Below are 26,018 nucleotides of genomic sequence, written 5' to 3'. Positions count from 1 at the left end.
GACAATCTGATTTAGAGAAAAGGCGTTCTGCTACAGTCATTAAGCACAAGTAATTTAGATTTTTTATATTGTCTTCTCATTTACAAATTTACTGTATCAACGCCAGCCAATGGAACGAATTTCTTAAGTAAATGAGAAATAAATAAAAGAGATAGAAAGATAATCAAATTACATAAAATAATTCTTATGCCCTACATTTATTTTTTTAGAAAGCTATTAACACTAGCAAAATTATAGTAATAATAATAACATAGCATAAGAAGTAATTGATTTAAATTAACATCACGTTTTAAGGAATATCAGCAAAGAAAAAAAAAAAAAAGAAAAAACCAAATAAGAATACACACAACAACAACAACGGCCTTCGTGAAACAGTGCTGTACTTCTTGGAGTAAAAGGCCCAAGGAAAGTCATGAATCCACTACCTAAGAATTAGTTATGGTCATAAATGCCTTAAATTAAAATAGCAACCGAAATCTCCTCTGTTTTAAATCTCCTAATATATGTTATCTGAATTAATTTAATTTAGGGACCCAGTCTATGCAGATTCATGGACAGTGTTGGACTGGAATGCAGCACTTCTCATGTAACAATTCCCCACATTAATATTTATGTAGCATATGCAATCTATTTCTGTTATTTTTATGGTTGTTATTCTATGTCTGCAAAGGTCATTTAAATTATACTGCGGCCGAAAATTTGTTTCATAAATTTTGATATAAATACTAATTACACACTATAGTAATGCCAGCAGGGATCCTTTCATTTATCACATTTATATCACCTTCGCTGCTTTAGTGATGACATAATGGAAAGCAGTGAAAAACTGGGACAGTTTTATTCTAATATCCTAAAGCTAGTAGGAGTTGTAGCAGGTTGACTTAGTGAATAAGAATTCCTACCACAATTCTTGGGATTTAAGAATCTTTAATAAGGTACGAAATGTTACCAAACAGTTCTGTAAACTAAATTTTACATACCAATTCTTCTAGCCATAAATATTGAATATCTTGTAACAGGTATAACCGGACCTTTACATGCGGATAAATATGGAAATTAGGATTTATATACATTATGTTCTTGTATTTGCCAAAAGCAACGGACAGATATAGTTTATATCTTTTTTTTTTTTTAATATCACTTTACATAAACAAATGTAACAGTTTGACACGCAGATCCAGGCTTTCACTATACGAATTTCTTGACAGGACGTGTAACAACATTTTACTGCACTACTTAGACTGGACTTTGGGACGAAATGTTGCACTTTATACAAAAAAGCACATTAATACCAATAATATTCTGTTAGATCGACGTTTAGACTGTAATAATACAAAGTAATTCACATTTTGATACACATTTACTAGAACATTCTTGCCATTCAGTACAAATAGTTGAATTTCTACCTCTTCCCTCTGCCCCCCCACCACCTCCGCCCCCCCGCCGCCGCTCCCGCCCGCCCGCCCCTCCCCCCACATATATGCAAAGACCACAAATCCACATATCCCCTTATTCAACTTGCGATATAACTATTTACAAAATCAAACAGTACACTTTTTTTGTTGTTTTGTTTTTGATGCTAATAATTCTGTATTTACAAGAGGGGATGGGGGGGGAAGGCCGCTGCCCGAGCAGACATGCAGTTGGCGATCTCTAATCAGTGGTTTCCAGTGAAGCCCTACACAGTTGGCATTTGCCCTGGTAACCTTGTCTTCTTATGCATTCTACTAACCCCTTCGCCTACCAAGCCTTGGAACAGAGCACAACAGTCAGGAGAAAAAAAAAAAAAAAAGTAAAGAAAAAACAATTAAAAATTTAAAAAGAGAGAGAGAGAGATAATGGAGGACAGAAAAAAAGAAAAAATATTTTTAAAAATTAAGTCTTCATTTTACTCAGTCCTGGGTCTACTGGCAGCCTTTTAGTTTTGTTTGATCATTTAAATTTTGATTTCAGAGTGTCCATTATTTTGGAGTCTTTAAATAGGGTATGTATTTGCTCGCTTGGGGCTTTTTTTTTTTTGTTTGTTTCGGTTTGTGTTTTGTTGTTGTTGTTGTTGTTTTGTTTTAGCGTTTTAGACGTACCATTCGTTAAAATTTGATGTAAGCGTGCTGTGGCTGGACGTGTGATGGACTGCGGAGGAGGAAGGGGATAAGGAGCTGGCAGTCTGGTTTTCTGTGGATGGAGACACGATGGTTGGAGGGGTGGAGGACTCGTAGCCTGAGCTGGCGGCGGGAGAAGGCTGGGACCCCTGCGAGGATGATTCATGGACCTGCAAGAGAAAACCCGGGCAGAGATAGAGAGCGGCGGCGGACGGAGGCCTTCGCCCGGGGATGCGCCAGACGAGGGGAGCCAGCGGCGGGCCCCGGGCTCGGCTCCCCAGCGGGGCTCCCCGGCGGCCCCGGCTCCAGCCCCGGCCCCTGCCCGCCGGGCGAGGCCGGACTGCGCCCCCCGGCTGCGTCCTGGCTGCCTCCCTGCCCCTCCCCGGCTGCACCGCGCCGCCCGAAGGCCCCGCGGCGGGGCCGGGCCCGGGGCTGAGCGCGGCCCGGCGGGCCCGGAGCCGGGGCCCCGCCGCCGGCCGGCCCCGGGCCGCGCTCCGCCGCAGGCACGGCCGCGCCGGCCCCGCCGCCCTCCGCCCGGGCAGGCCCGCACGCCAGGCGCCCTCCATTTACCTTCATGTGCTTTCGGAGGGAGCTGGGGTGCGTGTAGGACTTGTCGCACATTTTGCAGAGATAGGGCTTGTCGGAAGTGTGCACATGCATGTGCTTTTTGCGGTCGCTGCTGTTTGCAAAGCGCCTGTCACAGCCCTCGAACTCACACTTAAATGGTTTTTCACCTATTGCAGAGGGAAGGGGGAGGTGGGGGGAAAGGGATCTGATTAAGCAGGGCCGGCTGGATCGCTCATTGTCACCGCACCGCCGGACGGAGCTCAGGGCTCCATTTCAAACACTTGCAACTTTCTAACTTCAGCGCGGCTCAAATCCCAAAACCTTGCTTCTAGTCTCTATCCTTTCCGGACCTCCGACTCCTGCAAAGCGCCCGTTTCGGAAAGCAGGGGAGCTAAATAACTTTTTTTTTCCCCTTCCCCTTTGGAGAAGCGAGTTTCCTTTCAACCCCAGTCCCGGGCACTTCTCCCTCTTCACAACGCTCCGAGCGAGAGAGCAGGCGTGGTGGGATATTACACACGATCCTCAGCGTATGGTTTCCGATTTTATAGCTCGTTCTCGTAATATTTTACTCTTTCACCTCCCCCACCTCCCCAGCCCCCTCCCCCATATTTTCTTGAAATAACATTGAAAATTATCCGGTCTGGGAAATCAACGAGAGGGCAGCTCCACAAACCCTCGGCAAAAGCGCTAGGGAAAGCGGCTCTGGCTTTCAGCGTTCAGGGGTTGGAGCGAGGGGAGATCGCTCTCCCGGCCAGAAGCTGCTCCGTTCCCACCTCCCACGAAGGAAAAAGTTCTCGGGAATACCGGCGCCTCCCCTCCGCACAACAATAACACAGTAACGCGCCGGGCTCGGTTTGTTTAATATCGCTCAACGGAATTAAATATTTACCAAGCCCTGAATTGCAGAGAGGAGACGAATGAGCTGCCTGCAACATTTAGCACAATTTCTCATCGTGCCACAGCCAAAACTGCCGAACAATAATTAATTAAAACCTATAAATTTAAACAGGACAGGTTGCTGCGATCCCCCACCCCACCCCCTCCGCCCTAACAATCCCAGCAGCAAACCCTGCCGTCCTCCCCCTCTGCCTCGGCAGGGATCATTTTCTTTTTGTTGCTGCTGCTGGCGTGGCTGTGACCGAGCTCGTTTTGCAGAGGAGCTCCGAGCCGGCCTCTCCCGGAAAAAAAGCAGTGGTTCCTGGACCAAACCCCCTCCTCCCCGTGCGAGCCTCAGCCAAGCCGGCCCCCAACCCCTCCGGCACGGCCCCGCGTCCCGCTCTGGCCCCGGCGCTCGGCGCTTCCACTCGCAGAGAGAAAAGCGACAGAGAAGGTTACCGTACCTGTATGAGTTCTTTTGTGTATTTTGAGATTCTCTGATCTGGCAAACACTTTGCCACAGCCTGGGAAAGGGCAGGGGAAAGGTTTTTCACCTGTGTGGACTCTGATGTGATTTACAAGTTTATATTTGGCCTTGAAAGGTTTCCCTTCTCTTGGACACTCTTCCCAGAAACATATGTGATTGGACTGCTCGGGTCCTCCAACGTGCTCCACCGTGACATGAGTCACCAGCTCGTGCATCGTGCTGAAAGTTTTGTTGCAGGACTTTTTGGGGTTTGACAATTGCTCGGGCTCAATCCACTTACAGATGAGTTCCTGTTTGATGGGCTGCCTCATGTAACGAAAGAAGGCCCCTGCCCCGTGGTGGGCTGCCATGTTCATGTTCATGTGGCCGTAGCCGTGCAGCTGGGTCGAGGCGTAGTGCTCGGAGCGCGGGCTGGTGACCTGGCCGTACTGGTCGGGTCTGCCGTACATGTCTCCGGAGAAGCCCAGGCGCATCTGCCCGTTCACCACGTTAGGCGAAGCGTGGCTGGTGGCTTGTTCGTGCAGCCCCGGGAAAAGTATATGTCCCGCGGCATCTGTGTGTCCGTGGGGTCCGGCGAAGCTGCCGGCAGCGGAGGCGAAGAGGCTGTGCTGGGCGCTGGCGGCCGCCGCCTCCCCGAAGCCGCGGTTGCGGAACAGAAAGTCCCGGGTGGAGTTGAAGGCGGCGCTGGAATAGGAGCTGACATGGGTCGGGTGGTGGTGGTGCCCCAGGGCCGCCGCCGCGTAGCCGGGAGCCTGCGAGGTGAAGGCGGTCTGGCCGGCCGAGGCCAGCTCGTGGGTGCTGGGGTTGATTTTGAAGGCGCCCATGCCGTCGGCGAAGGGGTTGATCCCCAGCCCCACTTCTCTGTCCGTGACATCGGCCGTGGAGTGGTGGCGAGAGGATCCGAAGGTAGTGACTCCTATGGCGGGATACTGCGGTCCAGCATCCAGAAGCATCTTCCCAGCGTCGATGCAGCAACCAAAAAAAAAGCACGCGCGCACACACACAACGCGGAGAGAAGCAGCAGCAGCAGCAGCGGCAGCGAAAACACCCTCTTTGGAAAGTCAGCGACGATCACCACCAAAGCAACCACATCAAAAACACCCCCTTCGGCATCAGCGCAGGGGGAAGGAAAAAAAATGGAAAAAAAAAAAAAAAAAAAAAAGGCTGGTGCGGAACGGGGGAAGAGATCTTCGCAGTTGCAAATAATAATAATAATAAAAACGTGCCCCAAAAATATTCACTGTCTCTCTGCTTTGACTTTTCAGGGAGGTTTAAGTGGGGAGAGGGGGTTGGGTGAGCTCAAAAATAAACTGGCTGCAAATAACAATAACGGCGAGAGTTCAACACAGGCAGCAAAAAAAAAAAAAAATTAAAAAAAAACAAAACAAAAAAGAAACTTCCTTCAGTGATTTTTTTGGCTATAGGAATGTTGCAAAGTGGACGAGAGATTGTTTCTCTCTCCTCTTCGAGCTTCCCCACACTCACCCGATTTTTTTTTTTTCGGGGGGCCTTTTTTTTTTTTTTTTTCGCTCCGCAAAAAAAAGGCGCAAATCATGCACAATATTGTCTTTTGCGGTTTATCTTCCTGGGGAGAAACTTTCACCTCCTCAGCCGGGCGGTGAACGCGAGACTGATAGCGGCAATCATTCCTGCAGATAAATGAATTGAAAAGACGACACCGTCCCCCCCCTTGATGAATGGGAGCCGGGGGCGGAGCGCCGTGCGGGCGGACGTGGGCGCGCATTGGCCGGGCCCGGCTCCCCCTTCCCCGCGTCGCTGCCCCCGGCCCCGCCGGCCGCGGCCGCTGATTGGCCGCGCCGCCTCATCCATCGCAGGTATTGTGGCGCCCTGACACCGCTCTGACAAACGGGGCTGCGGCAGCCCCAACTTTTTTTTTTTTTTTTTTTTTTTTTAATATATATAAGCCTGTTTTTTTTTTTTTTTTGCTTTTGCCTTTTTTTTTTTTTTTTTTTTTTTTTGCCCCCACGAAAATATTTCCAGCGCATCTTTTTGTGTGTATGTGTATGCTAAGGAAAAAAAAAACCTATTATTATTAGGGTTATTTTGTCCCCCGCTCTCCCTCTCTCTGTCCCTCTGTCTCCAGCATTCTGATAATGATGATTATGATGATTTTGTGGTGATCCTGAATTTTTAAGATCACTGAGCAACTTTTTAGGCTTTGGAAAGAGAAGCCCTATAGGGATTCGTGTCTTTTGAAGGTGTTTTCTTCTTATTTAAAAGTGAAGCTCTCCGAGAGTAGGTGCTGGGTGCACTTGATCTAATTTTTAAACACCAGGCGTGATTTCTCTGTGTAGCTGACTCTATCCCTCCATCAGGTTTCTGAAATAAATCTTGTTTTCTGCACCCATCAAAACGCAGGTGGGTGAGCACTCTTAACTTTCTAATTTTGTTGTTGTTGTTTCGCCTCCTTTTTTTGTTATTTTCTTTCTCTTTTCTCTCTCGCTCTCATTTTCTCTCGGTGTCGCTTGCTCTCTCTTTTATGGAGTTTCTCTCATTCAGGTTAAACTGTAAATTTTCCAAACCTACATTATTTCTCCTCCTACTGCATGTAACTCACGATTACTTTTCTCTCTTTTTCTCTTTTTTTTCTTTTTTTTTTTTTTTTTTTTGGGGGGGGGGGGTGGAAATTTATTTTAAGTCCCGATAGGAGCAATGTAAATTTTCTGACATTCAAACCTTTTCTAGTTCACAAATCAGTCACCCTTGTCACAGTTATTGAAATTCCTCAACTTGCCACACCAGGACGGTGGAAAAAGCAGGCGGTGTCTTTGTTGCTGACCAGGCTTTTGATCGCCAGAGAAAATTTACTTACCTTCAGATGAGTGAGCAGAAAAAGAAATAACACTCCCTTTGATTTAGTTAGAAAAATGCAGACATTTGGATTCAGTGCAAACATACAACACTTGGTTGTTTTCTAGATGCAACCCTCGATTAACCTGTCTTTCCCCAGCTCAAAGTCTATTGAAAAACTGTGGATAGTTCTTTTTTGTTCCCTCTACAAAGCGCCATTGACTATATATTAAAATGATTGTTGAAATGTGTAAGTATGGTATTTAAAAGCAGAAAACCTTAGTGGCTTAATCAATTAAGCTAAGAAACATTTGCACAATATTTTAAAAGATGGTTCGACTCCTAAAAAAAATATCTCAAGAAACTTTAAAATATAAACGTCTTTTTGTATGTATGTATAGATACACTTACGTATGTGCCCATGTGCGTGCATATATAAAACTGGCAAATTATTTATTTACTCGGTCGCCTGCATATTCATTAGCTCTAATTATTTTCTAGTAACGAAAACACCAAAAGCTCGCTAAGAGTCAGATCCCATACATTTCGCCTTTGTTCAGCCCTTCACTTGCCTCCTTCGCAGCTCAGTCCGAGCCCCTCCAATTCCTAGTTCCAAACAAAGAAACTTTAAACTCATCCTCTCTAATTATAGCCGCTGGTAAGCAATCCGCAGCGCAGGTACTGGGGAGTCGGACCGGCAGCGCTGCTGCAAGAGCCTTTCGCGAGTGAGAACTGCCTCATTTTGAGAGGTATAAAATGGCCATTGCGGCTAGAAAACAAACAAACAAACATCAACGCAATAAATAAACTTTGATATGCCTTGACGGAATGTTTCACTGCAGTTTATCTGCAGACGCAGTGTGCCTGTGCTCGGTGCACTGAGATAGCTTTCAAAGCAGATCTATTATGTAATTTTCCTTGGATCTCGGGAGGCTTTACAGGGTTTGGTGGGTTTTTGGTTTTGTGGGTTTTTTTGGTTTGTTTGGGTTTTGGGGTTTTTTTGTTTTTTTTTGTTTTTTTTTTTTTTTTAGAATAATGGTGAGCTGAATCTACACGTTTGCATTTATTCTACGAAATCTATTTCATGGAATTGCAATAGCTCAGAGCAACAGGTATACCCGCTCTAGGGAGCGCCTGGGTGTGGACATAGTCTTAGGCGGGTGTTGCACTACTTTCTGTATTTGGTGCTAAAATTAAGCGAAGGACACAGCCTTACTGTGAAGTGTGCCGGGCGATGGCATTCGGAGAGCTAAAAAGTTGGGTAGTTCAGTGCTAGCCTGCCTCCCAGTGCAAGGGGAAATCAGTGATCATTCCAGGTCGGTGCAAAATGTACGAGAAGGCAGACGAGAAGGTATTTTTAGGAAGCGTATCTAAATATACAGTGTAAGAGTGAATGTAAAAAAAAAAAAATGTTGTGGGTTGTAGAAGTTATCAAGTGGGATTTGCGGTGCGCTCTCTGCAGGAAACGAAAGCTGCTCCAGTTCAAAGCCACATGCACCAACGTGACATATAAGCCATTAAAATATCATCCTGACGGCTCATTTCTGCTTCATCATACATTCCCTAACTGCTTCCAGAAAGCAAGAAAAGAAGAAATGAAGGATGACCGCCTCGATGCAAGCGCCAAAGAGGTGGTGGGTTCTTAGGGGGGGGTTATTGTTTTCTTCTTTCATTCTTTCTTTCTTTTCCTTTCCCCTCCACCCCCACTTTTATTTTTGCCAGTTCAGAAATGAGGGGAAACCTTCAACAGGTCGCAGGGGTAAGTGCCTGGGTATAGAGGGTGCCTGTACAGTCCGGGCAGTTGGCTAGCCCCCCCACGCCTGCCACAAGGGCTGGACGTGAGCTCCCTGTCGTCGGGGGGGGTCGTCGGGAGGAGGCTTGGCCACCCCGGGAAGAAGGGCTGGAACTTTGCGGTGCGGGGGGGCAGCGCCTCGGCTGCCCCTCGCCCACGTGGGGCAGGGTCCCGGCGGCACATCGGCAGGCGGGGGAGGGCGGAGGGCCGAGAGCCCGGGAAGCACCGAAGCGGGGGTCCGACACCTTCTGTCGGACACCAGGAGCCGCGCCCGCCCCCCTAAATGCAAAGGGAGGCTCGGCCTGGAGGTCCGCGCAGGGCAGAGCGGCGGAGGTCCGCGGAACAGGGCAGCGGGGTGCGCAGAGCGGGCGGAGGCGCTCCCCACCCCGACTGCGGCCGGGCTGGCTTCGGACGGGCAAGCACCGGGACCGGAAGGGTCCTGCGGCCGCCCAGGCAGGGCCGGGAACGGGGCGGCGTGCGGAGGGGGACGAGCGCTGACAATGGCGAGCCCCGTGGGGAGGCGTCCCGGGGGACGCGCTCCCCGCCCAGAACCTCGCCCACCGCCGCGCCCGGTGCCACGGGGGCGCTCCGGGGGACCCGGCGCCCCGGCAGCGCAAGCCCTGCTTTATAGGCGGGTGCGGGAGGGACGGAGCCCGGGAGCTCGGCCGGCCCCCTCCGGCCTCTCCCCGCCCCCCCGCAGGCAGAGCCAGGGGCGCTGCTCAGGAGCTGGGTGCTGCCGCCTGCTTCGCGCAGAGCCCGGGGAGGGGCTGCGACCCTGCTCACGGCCCCGAGGGGCCGTCCCGTGTCTAAACCGGCAGGGGAAGGGAGAAAGCTCCCAAATCCCTGCCCAGGGCGATACATCTGAAGGTGACCTCTGACCCGAGCCCAACTCAGTGTGCCAGCCCCGGGCACCGGCACAGCGCCGACCGATGGGGACTGGCGTGGACTTCTCGCCGACCCCTTTCCTGTCACTCCTTTGTCACGCGCGATCCCCCAGCTCCGGGGAGTCCAGCCCGTTGGTCGGGCTTCTCTCGGGGCTCTCTCCACCCGGAGACGAGAAACTTTATTTCTGCACCGAACCCTTCCCGGGGAACGCTCCCTCCGCCCTGTGCGGCCGCGGAAAGTACAGGTTTCGTGACGAGCCGATGGCAGCGGGGCACACGCCGTCGCTGCTGCCGCCCACTCGGTCTGGCTCGCAACCCGCCCGGGGCCGCCGGGGTCCCGCGGGGCGGCGGCTGCTCCGGCCCCGCTCAGCCCGCGCACCTTCCACCCGGCCCGGAGCCAGCGTTTAGGGAAGTGGGGCGGGGCGGGTCCTTTGGCAGCCCCAGCGCGACACCGGGGGTGGAACTGGTACCCCACGCTAGCGCCCGACATCCCAACAAGGGGACAAGGGGACATCCTCACCCTCCTGCTCCGCCGACGGCTCAGCGCAGATGAGAAAAGCGTGCGAGGTCGAGCCAGAATTTTAGCCAGTATTTACTCTGAAATGCAGAACTGTTTTGCCTTCCTTTTTGTCATCTGGTAACCATTTGAAATATTAAATGCAGCGATTTCTTTTTTTGTCCAGTTTCAACAAGTTTTGGCGAACACTTGGGAACTGAGCACTCCTCCAGCCTCCCACCGTAACCAATAAAGCACAACTCCTGCAAACCTCTCACTAGCGAGGCAATGTTGGCCGTTCTGACTTGAGAGAAGTGCAAGGATGAATGGAAGCTGACTAGGAATTTTAATTCCTAAGGGATTGCTAAAGTTTTGGCAGTAATTTTCATCAGAGCAGTGAAAATATTGAGGTCATCAAATTATTTATAAAATATTATTACTGTGATACGATGATGAACTTTCATAATTAATATATATCATCAAATATTTGTCTTAGTACAGATTTTTGTTTTCTAGTTCTGGACTGCCTATAATGATAGTAGAAAGAGTAATAATAATAATATTAATAATAATAACGTCATGTTAAGTAACTGATTCCAGATTCTAGTGTGCTTTTCTGTATTAAAAAGCAAACAAACAAAATTCTGAGACTTTCAAAGATATCTGCAAAAATTCAGACTCAGACACTGCATCCAGCCCCAGATCTGCTCTCAAAGGTATTGCTGCCGCTCAAAGCAAGCTGTGCAAAGTTCTGCCTGTAGCAGTGGCAGTGCTCTGCCTTACAGAGAGCAAAGAGCAAGCTGAAAATTATAGGCAGGGAGAAGTGCCAGGGTGGTACTATACTAATCCTTGCTGAGACAACAACTTGTGTTGGAGGCTCGCAGAGAGTCCGGAATTTAATTTCGGGACGGAAGGATCTGTAAACAATATAGCCAAGTGGGTAAAAACTTGCCTTACAATAGCCTGCCAGAAGGTGAATGTCAGATCAAAGGAGAATTGAAAATATGTCCTTTCATAATTTTTTTTCCTAAATCAGCCATGGAAACTTCATGACTCCATAAAACATGTGCTGCTTTGCTGGGGAGACAGCCTCCAGTTTCCCCTCGGAGAAAGCTTTTCTTCCCCTCTCATTGCCTAACTTGTGTCTTGGTTTGGTTTTAGGGGTTGGTTTTTTGGGTTTTTTGGGGTTTTTTTCCTTTTCTTTTTGAATCCATGATGCCCAACATATAGGGTGCCTTACTCATTTCATATCACACACAAATGGTTTTACTCTTAACTTTCTACTTCTCTCCCAAACAGGAACAAAGCCAGGAAATGAGGCACAAGACTCCCCTTGTAATGAGGAAAAGAAAACGACTTTACAGAAACATTCTGGAAAAGTCAAGTAAGTTAAAATATGTCTTTTTTACAGTTCAAAGGAGACTGTATTTTTTTCAGCTTAGTGTTTAACGTACTTGCATAAACACAAATCAGCGACAGAACACCCCACCAGCAGCTGCCTAATCCTGCTCAATGCCTATTCATTTGGAGGTTCTAGAATTAATATTTGACGACTCTCTCATTGAAACAACAACCCCTGACCCCATGTGATTGCACTGTCACATTATTCTATGACATATTCATCTTGAATTCATTTACGGACGATTTGATTGGAATGAGGTTTGACATGTATTGGATCCTATTAAAGAAGAAGACTTTGATCTTGTTGATGGGGTTTACATGATATGTATCATCTTTACCAGGGATACCAGGCTTCCACAATGTGGTGTCTAAGTAGTCAGTGACTGACAGCTTATCTGACAGGAATACCTTAATCTTGAGGTCCTAAATGAAATATTCTATTTAGAATAAGCATATGATTTGCTTGTCCTAAGGTAGCTCTAGGTCACAAAATGTGAGAGGTAAACCTAGGCACAAACCGTTGCTTGTCTGGTAGCTGACTTCCCATTGTTCGGGAACCCTGAAATAAAGAAGTGCCCATAAGTGGATATGGGGCGAGGGAATAAAAACAAAGGCCGAGTGTGCTCTCGAGCTACTCAGTACCCTCTCCTGAGGTGAAACTCGGATTGCTGAAAAGCTTTCTTGATCCACCTCTTCCTAACCAGCAGTGCCTTCTGCCGGGGCAGGCAGGGACTAGGGCTCAGGTCCTGAGCCTGCTTCCCTCATCCCTCTCTGTCAAAGAGAGTTTAAGGGATAAGGAGTCGTGCAGGATTACTTTCTTGGTCCTCTCTGTTTCTACTCCTTGTGTTTTTTCTCTTTCTTACAGTAAAGATAAGGGCTTTTCAGACTGATCTGTTCCCCTCCTCTCGTTCGGGGTTTGAAGCCGAAAAACGTAACCCCCGAAGCCTGTCTGAAGTGTTCAGAGCATCCCGGCCCTGCCCAGTCCTCGGGCACCGGCTGGATATTTTGTAGCTGCCTGGTCGGGAAGTTTCCACAGAGGTGGAAGTGGGAGACCACGGGGTGCATGAAGATCAAATTTGGCTTTCTTCAGCTCTTCCCGTGGGCAGGAGCTGCGCCTTGAGCTGAGCACAGTTATAAAGTGGGCTGTGTCTTCGAAGTAATGTTAGAGTTAGCGACAAGCATCTTGATGTTTAGGTAGATTACTACCGAGAAAACAAGGCTAAGGTAAAGCCGATGAGCAGCTGGGGCTGTTCCCACCCCGCAAAGGGATGTGCAGGCGGTTATGCCGCAGGCCTCGGCAGCCCGGTGCGGGCGGAGGCCGGAGGGTCGGGGCTGCCCCCGCGGCCGCCCACCCCAAGCTGCGGCAGGCGGAGCTCTGGGCCCCGCACGGCGGAGCGGAAAGCAGGGGGACAGCTCAGGCCCTCACCCAGGGCACAGCCCCGACTTTCTTCCACGAGAGCCGGGTCGGGGGCCAGAGAAGTGCTTGTGACTCGTCTTGACAACGTGTCACCTCTTTAGAACAGCCCTCCAGCTCGGGCTGGCTTTGGGGCCAGGGGCTGAGGACGGGGTCACGGACACACAGGAGCCATAGGGAAAGTCGTACTCAGGATCAAGCAGCCAGGTTGTTGGCCCTGCAGAAGCTGGTGTTGACACACTTGAGAGCTTGCCGAGAGCCCGGCGTGTCTGGTCAATCGGGGCTCAGGCTGCTGCCAAGAAGCAGGAGACCTCGGTCACCTCTCGAGTGGCAGCAGCATGGACTCGAGCTGCCAAAGGGCTGCACAGACAGGCGTTCAAGTTTTCAAAACATTGAGGGAGATGAGCGGAGCCCGTCCGGCTCTGGGCCCGCTTCCCTCCTCTTCCCCGTTTCTCCGCCTCCTCGCAGTCATGTGGCGGCCCCCGCCCGCCCCCGCCCGCTGCCCCCACGCACACAAGCGGGGCTCGCATCAACCTCACCTAACAGTGAGGGACACCGAGGGCCAGGTTCTCCCACCCTGCCGGGAAAAGGGTGTGAGAGACAGCCCTGAGTGGGGGGCAACTGAGAGCCATGAGTGTCTGGCAAGAAATCATCACATTTGAAATGAACTTAGGCCAAAATGGTTATGACGGTTTTTTAATTGGCAAACTCTTCCAGATGATTTCTCCCTTGACTGAGAAGTGTCAGAATTTATGGATAACAAGTATGTAGAGATGCAGTGTTTTAAGGAGGTATGAGGAAAGCAGCTTTATTTGGGATTCACAGTCTCAGTACATTTGTAAGTAACAGATTCATACTTCCTAACGTTTGTCTCTTCTGTGCACTCCTATTGAGATGGTCATGAATAGGACTGTCAAATCCATTTCGTAGAGCAAGTAGACTTGAAAGTTGAGATATTGTGAGGATGGTGTGTGGTTTAAAATGCCTGCGTAAACATGTTATGTAAGGTTGGGGAGCTAATTGCATCATTTGTCACTTTTCATCATCTCCACTCAGAAAGATGTGTACAAGAATGTATCTATAGCTAGCTACCTGAATATCAGCCTAGTTTTACAGCGCAAGTATGGTAAATGCAAGCAGAGACAAAATACGTAATTGCAGCCAACCCAGAATATGTGAAGCTGTGACAAAGATGTCTCCTATGTGGTTATGTATGTCCTAAACTTTAATTTTATGGTTTCCAATCATTGCCTTGCAGCTTCAGTTATGAAAGTAGCTGGGTTGACATTGCCAAGTAGTTTCTTGTTTTACTACTTCACATAAAGCCTATTGATCACCAACACTTAAATTCTTATGGAAATGCAAAATTCTACGCTGAGAGCTTTACCTGATAAAGAACCCACTAGCAAGTTAACAGCAAGTCTATGTATTAAAATGATGAGAGTTTGACAGGATGGGTAGAGAATTAATCATTGCTATATTTCATATGACTGTGAGGTTATTGGTGGAGCCGTTTTTGTGTCAGGATCCAAGTACTGTGGTAATACAGTGGGTAGATATTTAAAGATGTGTTTTTCTTTCATGGAGCAAAAGGATCTTTTCCCATGTTTCATTTACTTTTTAAAGTTCATAATTCCCTTCTTAAAAACTTAAGCAGATGCTTCCTCCTATGCTGAAGCCCTAAGTTTTTCTAAACCTCTAAGGCCTCAGTGTGTCCAGCTAAAGCCCAAACCTACACTTCCACTACTAGCACGCAAACCCTGCAGATCATGTTATTTCCTTCAGGTGAGAATCATCAGAACCGAGTCCGCTATGAATGTTTGGCAATGCTTTTCCTTCAAGCCAAGGACGGGGATTTTACGTGGAACTATCCTGTAAGTGTGCGTGAGAGAAAGTGAGAGAGGGAAAGGGAGAGACTCCCTCTTCTGGGTTAAATATTCAGATTCAGCCTGAACATCACGATTTCTCGCATTGCTCCGGCGGCCAGTAATCAGATAACTGCTAAAACTTCTCAGAGGAGGGGGAAGGGAGTGGGAGTATCTCAGGGATCCTTTGTCCGGGCTCAGGCACCGGGGCGGTAGCCCGAGTCCCGGGTCGATGGCCCGTGTCCCGGGCCGAGCACGCCTGGCCAGCGAGCGGCCGGTGAGGCTCCGGCCGCAGCTCCTGCCGGGCAAGGACCTCTCTCCCCGCGCCGGCAGCAAGTGTCGAGGAGCCGCCGGCAGGACCGGCCCCGGCACCGCCCCGGCCGCCGCTGCTCCGGCCGGGCGGCGGGGACCGGCGGCGCTGCCAGGCCTCTCCCAGGGGCGAGCCCCGCGGCCGCCCTTGTCTCAGGGCAGGGCAGCGGGAACGAACAGAGGCGAGGGGGAGGCCGGGGCGATGCCCTCCACTCCCGCCGAGGCTTTTTTTCCCCGGCCGCAGGCGGCAGCCGGCAGTGCCCAGCCCCGGGCGGAGACCCCCGGGCCGGGCCGGGCCGAACCGGGGGCGCCGGCGGAAGGGTTGGCGCGGCGGCGCATGCGCAGCCCGGCCCCGCGCGCCCCCCTCGCGGCACCGGCGATCTCCCTTTCAGGCGGCGGCGGGACCTGTCACGGTGACGTCACCGCGGCGGCAGCCAATGGGCGGGCGCGGCGATTGTGCGGCCGGCGGGGCAGCGGCGCGGCGGGAGCGGGGCCCGGCCGGTCCCGCCGCGCCGTGAGGGCCGCCCCGGCCCCGGGCAGGACGGGCGCGCCGCGGGACCTCCCCGGCCGCCGCCAAAGCCTCCCGCCGGCCCCCGAGCCCACCCGCTGGCACAGCCACCCGTGCGTCCCGCGCCAGGGCAGCGGGACCGGGAAACTTTTATTTCGGGAGAACGGAGAAAAAAAAAAAAAAAAGAAAAAAAAAAAAAAAAAAGAAAGTTGTTTCCCCCGCTCCCCCCCTCCCACCCCGCTGCCCTGTGTATCTCTCCTCCCGCTGTCAGGTGACTTTTTAGCGTTAGAAGCTAATGAGCGTGGATGCTCTGGGGATCCCGGTGATGGACCCCGCTGCTCTCTCCAGGCGGAACACGGCGCTGAGATTAGTAGACTTGGCGGGGGCTCCTCGCCACCATCACCACCCCCCTCAGAGCATGACAGGCTTCCCGGGTGTCGCCGGGCACCCCCACACCACGGCGCCCACGCAGCCGGGGGAACACGCCGCCGAGTCCCGCCTCGGGCCGCAGCAGCTCCGGCCAGAACACATGGGGCACCGCCACCGTCCTCCTCCTCATCCTCCTCCTCAGCATCACCCCGCGGCCCTTAAGATCAGCCCTGCCCCTCATCCCCACCACCAGCTCCACCACCACCACCACCATCATCATCATCATCATCATCATCATCATATGGCAGGCCAAGCCGAGGTGGTCTCTAGTCAAACGGCAGCGTTTGGCCCGGCGCAGTCACCAGCAGCCCCTTACCCCGTCTCTCACCCAGCCCAGGCTCTGGCAGCAGGTAGGGACTTCTTCATCCGCAGAGACCTGCCGGCCCCACTGATGCCAGGGCTGACCGAGCAGCACCCTGCTGCAAGTTCTCACCACGGACTGTTTGTCTCAACAACAGGTAGCTACCCCGGACACCATGGTCACCACCACCACCACTCAGAAGCTGGGAATCCCTCTCTGTTCACTGGACTCCATGAGCAGCCTCCCCATGCAGCTCCAGGTGGCCATCTAAACGGACAGCTCAGACTGGGGTTACCTGGAGAAATGTACGCCAGGTCTGAACATTTCACTCAAGTACCAGCCTCCAGGACAGATCATTTTGCTGCTTCTTCGCTTCATAACTACGGTGGTATGAATCTGAACGTGAACCTGGCTCCACACCACGGCCCGGGTGCCTTCTTTCGTTACATGAGGCAGCCCATCAAACAGGAACTCATCTGTAAGTGGATTGAGTTGGACCAGACTCCCAAAAAATTATGCTCAAAAACTTTCAGCACGATGCACGAGCTGGTGACTCATGTCACGGTGGAGCACGTTGGAGGACCCGAGCAGTCCAATCACATATGTTTCTGGGAAGAGTGTCCAAGAGAAGGGAAACCTTTCAAGGCCAAATATAAACTTGTAAATCACATCAGAGTCCACACAGGTGAAAAACCTTTCCCCTGCCCTTTCCCAGGCTGTGGCAAAGTGTTTGCCAGATCAGAGAATCTCAAAATACACAAAAGAACTCATACAGGTCAGTATGTAAAGCTCTCTTTACTCTTTTTCTCTCTGTTATTCCGTGTACTGATTTGCTTTTTTCCTTTTTTTTCCTTTTTTTTTTCTTTTTTTTTTTCTTTTTTTTTTTTAATGTATCCTTTGAGTTGTTATTGAATGCACGCCAAGTACTTCTGGAAAATAAATTCTCAGATTTGTTTGCTTCTTTACCGTTTGGAGAAGGGGGAGGAAAGGGGGGAGGGAAAGGGAGAGTGAGAGCAAATCTCAGAATTCTAGTCCATATTTTTTTCTGGTTGTGCGGAGAGGTTGCTGTAATGTTTATGTGGGTAGATCTATGTAAATATGGAACGATATAGCTACTATTTCTGCTAAGTCAAGTAGGCGAGGATTTTTTTTTTTTTTCTGATTTAAAGTAGTCGGGGGAAAAAATTAAATCATTGTGCAAGCTCACATATTAAAAGTGAACAATGGAAGTTACAACTTGTCTAGTCAGTTTTGACTGATGTCGCTGAGATGCTGCTGCTCGAACATTGTGAGAATAACACAGCTGCGACCTTTTCGTTCAACAGTTCTGTTTTGGGCAGAAGGAGTTTCAAATGTTTGATCTGAATAACACTGACATTTTTAATGAGCATTGCCTTCCAACGACTTTCTGCATTCGCAAATATGGGGAGCTGCGATTTCTGATTCTCGTGAGGGAAAAAAAAAAAAAAGAAAAAGAAAAGAAAGAAAATAAACCCTTGTATTGTTTCGGCCTGTACATTCTGAAATGTCATTTGCAGATCTGTTAAGTGAAATTGGGACATGTGTCAGAAACATCTGTTAGTTCTAGTTAACAGAAAATAAAGTAACACGATGGACGATCTTGCAGAACTACGTTTGAACTCTTCCGGCCAGAAAAGCATTTATAATTAATGAAATTGCACGTAGAAAGTTTTCACACTTCCAGGAGCAGCTTGTGAAGTTGTATTAATTAGTTTAGCAGCCGGTGTTTGTAGTCCATAGCGCTGGCTTGTCTTTTTTTTTTTTTTTTTTCCTTTTTTTTTTTCTTTTTTTTTTTTTTTTCCCTCTAAAGAAGAAGATAAGAAATAAGCCCTTTTTGGAAAATTTAATCTGTTCCAGTGTAGGGTTTTCCACCTCCCACCCCCTTCTGTACAGCCTTATGCACTGCGAGGGAAACTACATAATCCTATTGTAAGATCTGCTTACAGCCAAACGATTTTTTTCGCCTTCCAGTTCATAAAACTCCCCTTCCCCCATGCTCGGTGCAGGGCTTGACCTTCCAGGAGTTGCATTTTTTATGATAGAGCGCGACGTGATATAATATGCAGAACATACACTAATTTCGTATCGCTATCATCTAAACATAGCACCGAGATTTTACAGCGACCGTCACTCGTCACCTCATTATTTTTCCATCGCTCTATGAGGAGTAAGTCTGTGTGCGGGGCGGGGAGTGGGGGGGAGGAGGTGGACGACAGCACAGTTGTGTTCCTCGGCTGCCTTCTTGGCCCCCTTTTTCCTCGAAAAAGGGGTATCCCCGGGTCACGTAACTTGTATCCCAGCCAGCTCCTTGTTGTATCAGCACAGGTACAGCCATTAACCGGGAGAGCTCATCTCTTAATGACAGTGTTTTTCTTAAGTAAACAAACTTTTACTGCTCTTTAACGGCCTCACTGTTTGAAGTCTCTGAAGCAGAAAATGGTTAAATTCTTGGGAAAACTGACCTACATCGGAGATGCAGGTTCAGGGCAAACTCGAGAGCGGAGATTTGCGTTTATTAAACACCATTCGGCGCGGCTGTACTTTTGGCTTTAACTTTCTCGGTGATTAATTGCTATATTGTGCAAACTCCTGCAGGGCCTTTATGGTTCCACCGTTTCTATTAAACACCCAGAAGTTGTCAAAAACGCAATGTTTCTGAAACCCTAATAGAACTCACTACGAATTATTCATGAAGACAGTTCTAGATTCAACAGGAAAATTATTGCCTCCTTAAATATTAATAGCTTCTGATTTCTCCGAGGCTGGGGAGCAGGCATAGGGATCCCTGGCGATGTACGAGTTTTCCAGGTTGGAGGATAAGGCCGTTAAGGCGGCTGCAACGGGACGAGCAGGACGGGCTGGGATCACTTCACCGCCTTCCCTGAGGGCCAGGAACAATAGTGCGAGGCGTGGGACGCAGCCCCGCTCCCTCCCTGCGGCCCCCGCCGCCCCCGCGCCTCGCCCGCAGCCCGGGAGCCGCCAGCTCCGACTTCCCCCCGCCGCCACTCACCCGGAGAAGTTGGTAAATACCTTAATCCACTCCCGGAGACGGGGGATTATGCCACAAATTCCGAGCTGAGTTTCACTGAACACTTTTGGCCAGCTACAAGTGTGGGGTAAAATGGCGGTTGAGTCTCCATCGCCCGCGGAACTTTGTGCGTGGCTGCGGCTCCGTGCCCGGGCTGCGGCAGCCGGGACCGTGCGGTGTCCTCTCCCTGCCGGGCAGGGATTTCCGCGTAAGAAAACCTGCTCTCGCCAAAGGAATACTTGCAAACGGCTCGGATGGCTCCCCTTTATTGAGGCGTTCAGGGAATGCAACCCGGGCAGCTGAGAAAATGCTGCCCTCTTCCCACTTGAAACCCGGCTGCACGGACGGACCTTTCAGTGGCTCTTTCAGGGGGTTAAGCGAAGTTGAACATTTTTCAACTCGGCAAAGCGCAGTGCGGCGCAGCCCGCTTTTACCTGAATGGAACTCACTTTGCACAAGCAGAGTGCTTATGAGGATGGCTTCCCCTGGGGTCTCCTAACTTACTGCTTGCTTGTACTACACTAATATCCTTGATTTGTTGTCTCAACTTAGATGCTGAAGGTCAAATTATTTCCTTACGTGGAACTCTAATTAGATTATAGGCGGGCGTGTGTCTATGCATATGCACCGCTGTATGTCGACGGTATTTGGTTACAGAATCCTCACCGTTTTGTGAGAGACCTTATTTTTAACCTCTTCCCTCCCTTCCCTCCAACGCCAGATATTTACCCATCCTCTGTGCAAATGTTAGCGGTGCAGGATGTCAGTGCTCCTTATTGACTATTACAGTGCGGAAAGGGCATCCTTTAAACGCGAAGCCATGAGCCTTTCCCACCCACCTTGCATAAAGTGCATTCATGTGAAATATTTGGCATGCCTTCCTTTATTTGCCTCTTCTTGCAGCCGAGCCCGATGTAGACTGAGTCTCTCCTAAATTTAATCATGACGAATTGAGAGGGGAAAAAAATAAAAACGACAACAACAAACGCACAACCCAAGAAATTAAAAAAAAAACCCAAACCAAAACAAACACACAAAACCAAATATTGGAAGTCCTTTCGGCTACATACGCCATGATGGTGAACACAGTTGCTTTGTTTGCACTTCACGTTAAGGTTAGGCCATGTATTTTTGTGGAGTCCTCTCTGCCCTGATACTTTTTGACTTTTGATGGATGAGGAGGATATTTTCATAATAGGTTGGTACAGGACCTGGGTACCCCTTGGCAAGCAGGGTTTTGCAGTTTGCTATTGTCAGCGACAATAATGCCGTCAGCATTTCATCCTGCATTTGGCTGTGGCGTGTTTCCTAGAAAGCCTGCTGTATATCGTCTACCATGCCAGGTCCACACGATTTGAGGTTATACTTTTACACAACTCCAGCAACACCATTGTATTTCTATTATGCCTAACATCACTTATTATATGATCAGACAATGTAATTTGATTGCAGTTCCTTCAGTGGCTGTGTAGGTTGAAATGAAAAGGGAATCCTACCCTCGCGACAGTGCTGTGCGCTGGCCTAGTCCTCCTTCTGCTGAATCTTTATCGTTTTTCCCCCACAATCGGTGTCTTTCTGAAATATTTCATACTTTAGCACACAGTATCAGCAAGCTGGGGAGCAGGAGAAGGAAGGGGATGTGGATCTTCCACGGCATTGTAATCAGTACAAGTATGAAGTGGATGAAATATGATCTAGCCAGGTTATGGAAAATATTTCCACGTGCCTGGGGGACTGTGAGAAATGTATTTAATGTAAAAGTCTTCGAAGGGATAAATCACTGACCGCTCTTTCTGCAGGACTTCGGAGTCTGCGGGGACAGCACAAGTGTGCTCGGAACGAGCGGTTCTCCTCTAAGTTTTCCTTGTTTCGGAGCTTTGTCTTTTGCACAAACCCTTACGATGACGCACACACAGGCCAGGGGAAAGAGAAGGAGAAGCTGGCTGGGCAGGGCGCTCCGCGTGCGGAGCCGGCCACGCATCCGGGTGGGCACGGAGCGGCGGCTCCGGGGGATGCTCGGCGGGGCCCGCGGGGAAGGCAAGAGCTAGTGAGAGGAGATTCCGCGGGGAGAGGAGCCGTGGCAGGGCCGGAGAGAGGGGTCCGGGGAGGCTGTGGGCTGTGGGGGTGAGGGATGCGCTGCTCCCGGCCCCGCCGCCGCCGCTAATGGCTGTGCTCGCCCATTGCCTCCTGCAGGGGAGAAGCCGTTCAAATGTGAATTCGAGGGCTGTGACAGGCGCTTCGCCAACAGCAGCGACAGGAAGAAGCACTCGCATGTCCACACCAGCGACAAGCCCTACAACTGCAAAGTGAGAGGCTGCGACAAGTCCTACACTCACCCCAGCTCCCTGAGAAAACACATGAAAGTGCACTGCAAATCCCCTCCTCCCAGCTCCGGCTACGAGTCCTCCACGCCCTCCTTGGTGTCCCCCTCCTCGGACTCCGGCCGGGAGCCCCCCGCCTCCTGCTCCCACGCTGAGCCCTCCGCGCCCGCGCAGCCCGCCGCCAACCTGAGCGAATGGTACGTGTGTCAAGGCGCGGGGCCCCGCGGCCCCCCCGGGCCCCCGGGCGCCTCCCCGCCGCCGCGCCTCCCCGCCGAGCCCCGGCCCCGCTGCTAGGGGCGCCGGGGGCGGCGGCGGGCGGCCCGGCCCGGCCCGGCCGGCACAGGGAGCGTCGCGCCGGGCACGGGGAAGCCGAGCGGGAGCGGCAGCGAGAGGCGCTTGGCGGAGGGAGAGAGGCTGCGGAGCGCGGGTGGGCCCTGCCTGCGCCCCCGGCACCGCGCACACGGGAGGGCTGCGCTCGCCTCGGCCGCGGCGCTGCCGCCTCCTTCCGCCGTGCCACACACCCCCAGTCTGACCGCCTTGCTCCAGCCTGTTTACATGCCAACTGATTTGCATTCCCTTTCCTTATCCCTGTCCTTTTCCCTTCCCTTCCTTTCCCTTTCCCTTCCCCTTCCTCTTCCCGTTTTCCTTTCCCCTTCCTTTCAGTGGTTTCATACAGATTTTCTCTGTACAGATTTTCTCTTGTCGACAGTATTGTGTGCTGCGCTGTTCCGTTCGCCCACGATTTTCTGTGAGAGTGTGTTTTTTTAAGAAATATATATATATATATAAACTATTATTTGTTACCAATTTGTACAAAATGGATCCATTAAATTTTTTGATTAATTAACCCGTTCGATGGACGTTTCTGTAAAGAATCTCCTTACTTTTCCCTCTTTCTGTATATAAATACATATATATATATTTCCTCCCCCACCCAGTAGTCGCTAATAAAGAAAGGCCCAGGGGGGTGCGATGATTGACTGTCCATTTTAGCTCCCACTGGTAATGACTTCTAATACCTAAACATGCCCGTCCCCACCCAGAGTGCGGCTCCTGTTGAACCGTGGGCGCTGAAGCTCCCGGGGGCGGCGGTTCTGACGGGGTGGGGGGAGACCATTCTCCGACGTCACTGCCAGGGCGGGGGCCGGGCAGCCCCCGGCAGCGCGGGGACCGGGGCCGCTGCTCCGCGGCTCTGCCCTGCGAGCAGCCCCGAGGAGAAATGAACCGCTCCCACCGCGCGGCTTTAGCATCTCCATGCTGTCCCAGAGTCTCAAACCTACAGGGTTCATTGCACTGGTTCAGAGAAAGGGGGGAGGGGGAAATAAAAAAAAAACAAACAACCCCCAAAATAAATAAACAAACATCTCCACTGGGGTAGCTTGAAACTACCGAATGGTGCCGTTTTAATTACTTTAATTACGTTTAAGAATACCAGATAGTATAGGCAAATAAATAGCATAGGCTGCTGGAAAGGGTTTCTATGGCTTGCGGAGAGCAGACAGAAGGCTGCTGTAACCACATCCTCTGGTGTTTGACAGATCACCTCCGCACCCAGGTGACTGGGGTTACTGTGGGTGTACAACTGTACGCGCACGCACATACACACGTGCATGCTGATACCGAGAAATATAAAAACGACAGGAAAATAAATAGCTGGTCAGTGATTAAAAACACTCCAATGCCCAGTGCTTTCCTTACACACCCGTATTTTTCCCCCAAGGCACCAAGTCGGAGTTCCTTTCTTCATTCGTCCAAGCCCAACAACTTTTGTGTTTAAACAGCACGGATGGTGACAACATCATGTCGCTAACGGGAACACACTTAGGGAATCAGCTAGGTGAGAGCAATGTGTGAAAGAGGAATCTAAACAGGGGAGAGTTGTGCCCCTCTCCAGCCCCTGAAACTTGTGTCATGGAAATCGAGAAGTGTAGAAGCCAGATGCGGGTAGGGAGGATGTTTCCATCATGTCCCGAGATCTGTTTATTTCTTTATTTCTCTATTTACAGAAGTATTTGGATGTGGAGGCTAATCACCTTTAATTTTTCATTTGCTTGTTACAGATGTCTACCCCGTTGCTCTCAAGGTAATCTAGACAGACGCAGCTGAAAGCCTGAATCTTATGCCTTAGACATCAAAGCAAGCTCGCACAAAGAAGTATTTCTTCACAACGGTGAATCTTCATGGTAAGTTAGGATTTCTATGGCAATAGGCAAGTCATACTTAAATAGTGAAAGGCGAAGTCTGGAGCCCGTCCAGTCTTTTCATTAAGGACATAATATTTACGTCTAACAGGCCCTTTTTCTTGTGTATACAAGTATATATTTTTGTTTGACGCGAACTAAATCATTTTCATTTAATTTCCGGTAAACAAAACCCACGCGAACAGGGCACTTGTTCCAGACCATAATAAAAATGGATAAGACTGTCAGGAAGAAAAGGCCCGCTTGAACCGTCGCCTCAGCTCACTTTTGTTTCTGCTTTCTGCCAGGATCAGAGAATGCATTTGGGATTTGAGGGCGAGTTTCTAAAGGCAAGGAAATGGTTTTTAAGGGGGGAAAGAAAAGGAGAAAGGTCTAATCAAGCTCGGGTTGTTCAAAGGGCCTGATTTTGGGGTTGAAAGTGTGAGTTTTATGGTGCATCAGCATGCCACGTTAGGATCGCTATGGTAATGAGGAGAGCAATAGCAAGCGGCCTTCAAAGGAGGCACACTCCATTTGAGACAGTCTATTAAGATACATTTGCACTGACCTTTGGTTTCATGCTAGCTTAATACACTCAATCTGCTCCCCGCTAGAGATAGACTTCCTCCACCTAATGCACTTCGGCGGAGCTGGGTTCTGCTGGGCTTCGCCCGCCCCCCGAGACGTGCTCTGTTCCGACGCTGCAGCCCCGGTCTCCTTCTCCCCAGAATAAAGGACTGCCAGTCCCCCAAGCTCGGCGGGAGCTCCCGCCCGCTGTCCCCAGCCTTTCTGACCAGCTTCTAGCAGCAAAAACTGGCCACAAAGCCTGAGGATTGCTTCCCTTCCTCCCCACCAAACGTGGGAGAGGAAGGTAGGATGGGGACTGGAAGATCCCCCTCCTCGGGCTGCCTCTGTCTCAGGGAGTAGGTGTCCCGCTGGAGGTCCCCCAGGAGCTGGAAAGAGGGGTTCGCTCCGAGGGCAGACAGCCGTACCCCCTTCTCGCTCTGCCCGGTTCCGCTGGCGCTGCGGGGCAGCGAGCGGAGGCTCCGTGGTGCGGGGGAACTTGACACCCGCATGGCCGGGGCCATGGGCGCTGGGCCATGGGCCCGGGAAAGTTAGAAGTCCATGTTCCAGTAATTGTCTTGTTGTTTATTTTATCCAAGTACCCTAGTGAATAGGGGAAAAATAAACACGGGGGAAAAAAATTCAAACAGTTGAGTCGTCTTTAGTGCCAGCCCTTGTGGTTGAATAAAAAGGATGGTCCAATTTCTATTGAGCTGAGAAATCTTTGAAGTGGGAGTTATTATCTGAGAAATTCCTGCTCGTCGTCCTAACAACGCTGATGAAACGTAAAAGGTTCTTTGTCAGCGATTTGTTCTCCTCTCTGTCAAACTCACCCTGCCCGTTAGCTTTAAACCGTTTCTAAAGAGATAAAATCAAACTTTTAAAGATAACTTTAGGGGCCCAGAGGGCGCAGAAAGTGCCAAACTATCGGATCCTGTGTATAGACATACATCTGGATATATGTGGCTGTGTCTGCGTGAAACTCTGACTGTGTACAGATGTCCATAGATGTCTGTATGACCTTACAGTTCGAAAGTTGAAATTATGTCCATTGTTTTTGCATTTCATTCTCCAAACTTTTCCGTCTAATAAATTATTCCTATGCACACTCTGCACGGAATGCGATTATTGGGCGAAGGCAGAAATGTTGGGTTTCATTAACACCACTTTGTGACCAACAAATGTTTTCTCTCCAGTAGAGTGAAAGCAAGAGTGTAGACATAGAGTAAATTCTTTGATCATTTAACAGTCCGAATACCTATCAAGCATGTATATACTGCAATGTATCGAAGTTGTTAACGCATTCAAAGTGATGGCTTCCATATGCTCTCATGTTTTACTGTCTGTACGTGTAAGGATAGTCAAACTGCATCCCTTTTGTATCTTCATTTTATAAACATAATGGTGTTGTACTGAAATGTTTCCCTGATCAAGTTTTATTTAGTAGTTTCTCATTGGATATCATGCAATGCCCTGTTCGGAATATGAATTCCTTGAAGTTGTAACTCATCAGTGTACTTCTGTTTTAGTTGTTAAAGAATTATCTGAGCCCAGTCCTGCATTTCTAAGCCAAACCATTAATTTAATGGGACCTTTTCTGAGTAAAGACAGAGTCAAATTAGAGTGGAGTGGGTATTACTATTATTATTGTTATTACTTTTTGGT

General features: G+C 49.9%; 2 protein-coding genes across 11 annotated transcripts in view; one reads left to right on the top strand and one right to left on the bottom strand.

Annotated features, from left to right (window-relative positions):
- Positions 1-907: 907 nt before the first annotated feature.
- On the bottom strand, positions 908-5,697 carry ZIC1 (Zic family zinc finger 1). The gene is made up of 3 exons (XM_021536905.2): positions 4,007-5,697; positions 2,670-2,833; positions 908-2,269 (listed from the first exon to the last, which is right to left on the bottom strand). The coding sequence occupies exons 1-3, from the start codon at positions 4,980-4,982 to the stop codon at positions 2,072-2,074; spliced, it is 1,338 nt and encodes a 445-aa protein (XP_021392580.1). The 5' UTR covers positions 4,983-5,697; the 3' UTR covers positions 908-2,071.
- A 301-nt stretch (positions 5,698-5,998) lies between these two features.
- The window catches only part of ZIC4 (Zic family zinc finger 4), a 168,817-nt gene continuing 148,797 nt past the window's right edge, over positions 5,999-26,018 (top strand). The window contains exons 1-6 of one of the 10 annotated variants that reach the window (XM_077785670.1): positions 8,259-8,474; positions 11,312-11,396; positions 14,613-14,701; positions 16,397-17,014; positions 21,482-21,806; positions 23,670-24,805. In XM_077785670.1, the coding sequence (XP_077641796.1) occupies positions 14,644-14,701; positions 16,397-17,014; positions 21,482-21,806; position 23,670 (1,002 nt within the window). In that variant the 5' untranslated portion in view covers positions 8,259-8,474; positions 11,312-11,396; positions 14,613-14,643 and the 3' untranslated portion in view covers positions 23,671-24,805. Of the gene's footprint in view, positions 6,409-8,088; positions 8,192-8,258; positions 8,475-9,979; positions 10,949-11,311; positions 11,397-13,338; positions 13,666-14,612; positions 14,702-15,743; positions 17,015-21,481; positions 21,904-23,669; positions 24,807-26,018 lie in introns of those variants that run through there. The other 9 variants (XM_077785668.1, XM_077785667.1, XM_077785666.1 and 6 more) reach the window with 9 other exon arrangements.

The sequence above is a fragment of the Lonchura striata genome, chromosome 10 (genome assembly GCF_046129695.1).
Source record: "Lonchura striata isolate bLonStr1 chromosome 10, bLonStr1.mat, whole genome shotgun sequence".
Taxonomy (NCBI): domain Eukaryota; kingdom Metazoa; phylum Chordata; class Aves; order Passeriformes; family Estrildidae; genus Lonchura; species Lonchura striata.
Note: the sequence above shows the minus strand (reverse complement) of the source record. Positions and strands in the feature narration are given on the sequence as shown.

Bases quoted from the DNA above. Each gene is read 5' to 3' on its own strand.
- ZIC1 (XM_021536905.2), bottom strand. From the start codon at position 4,982: ATGCTTCTGGATGCTGGACCGCAGTATCCCGCCATAGGAGTCACTACC. The intron at 2,834-4,006 runs GTACGGTAACCT...CCTCTGCAATAG, and splicing joins ACACAAAAGAACTCATACAG to GTGAAAAACCATTTAAGTGT. The intron at 2,270-2,669 runs GTAAATGGAGGG...TTTCTCTTGCAG, and splicing joins CCCTCCGAAAGCACATGAAG to GTCCATGAATCATCCTCGCA.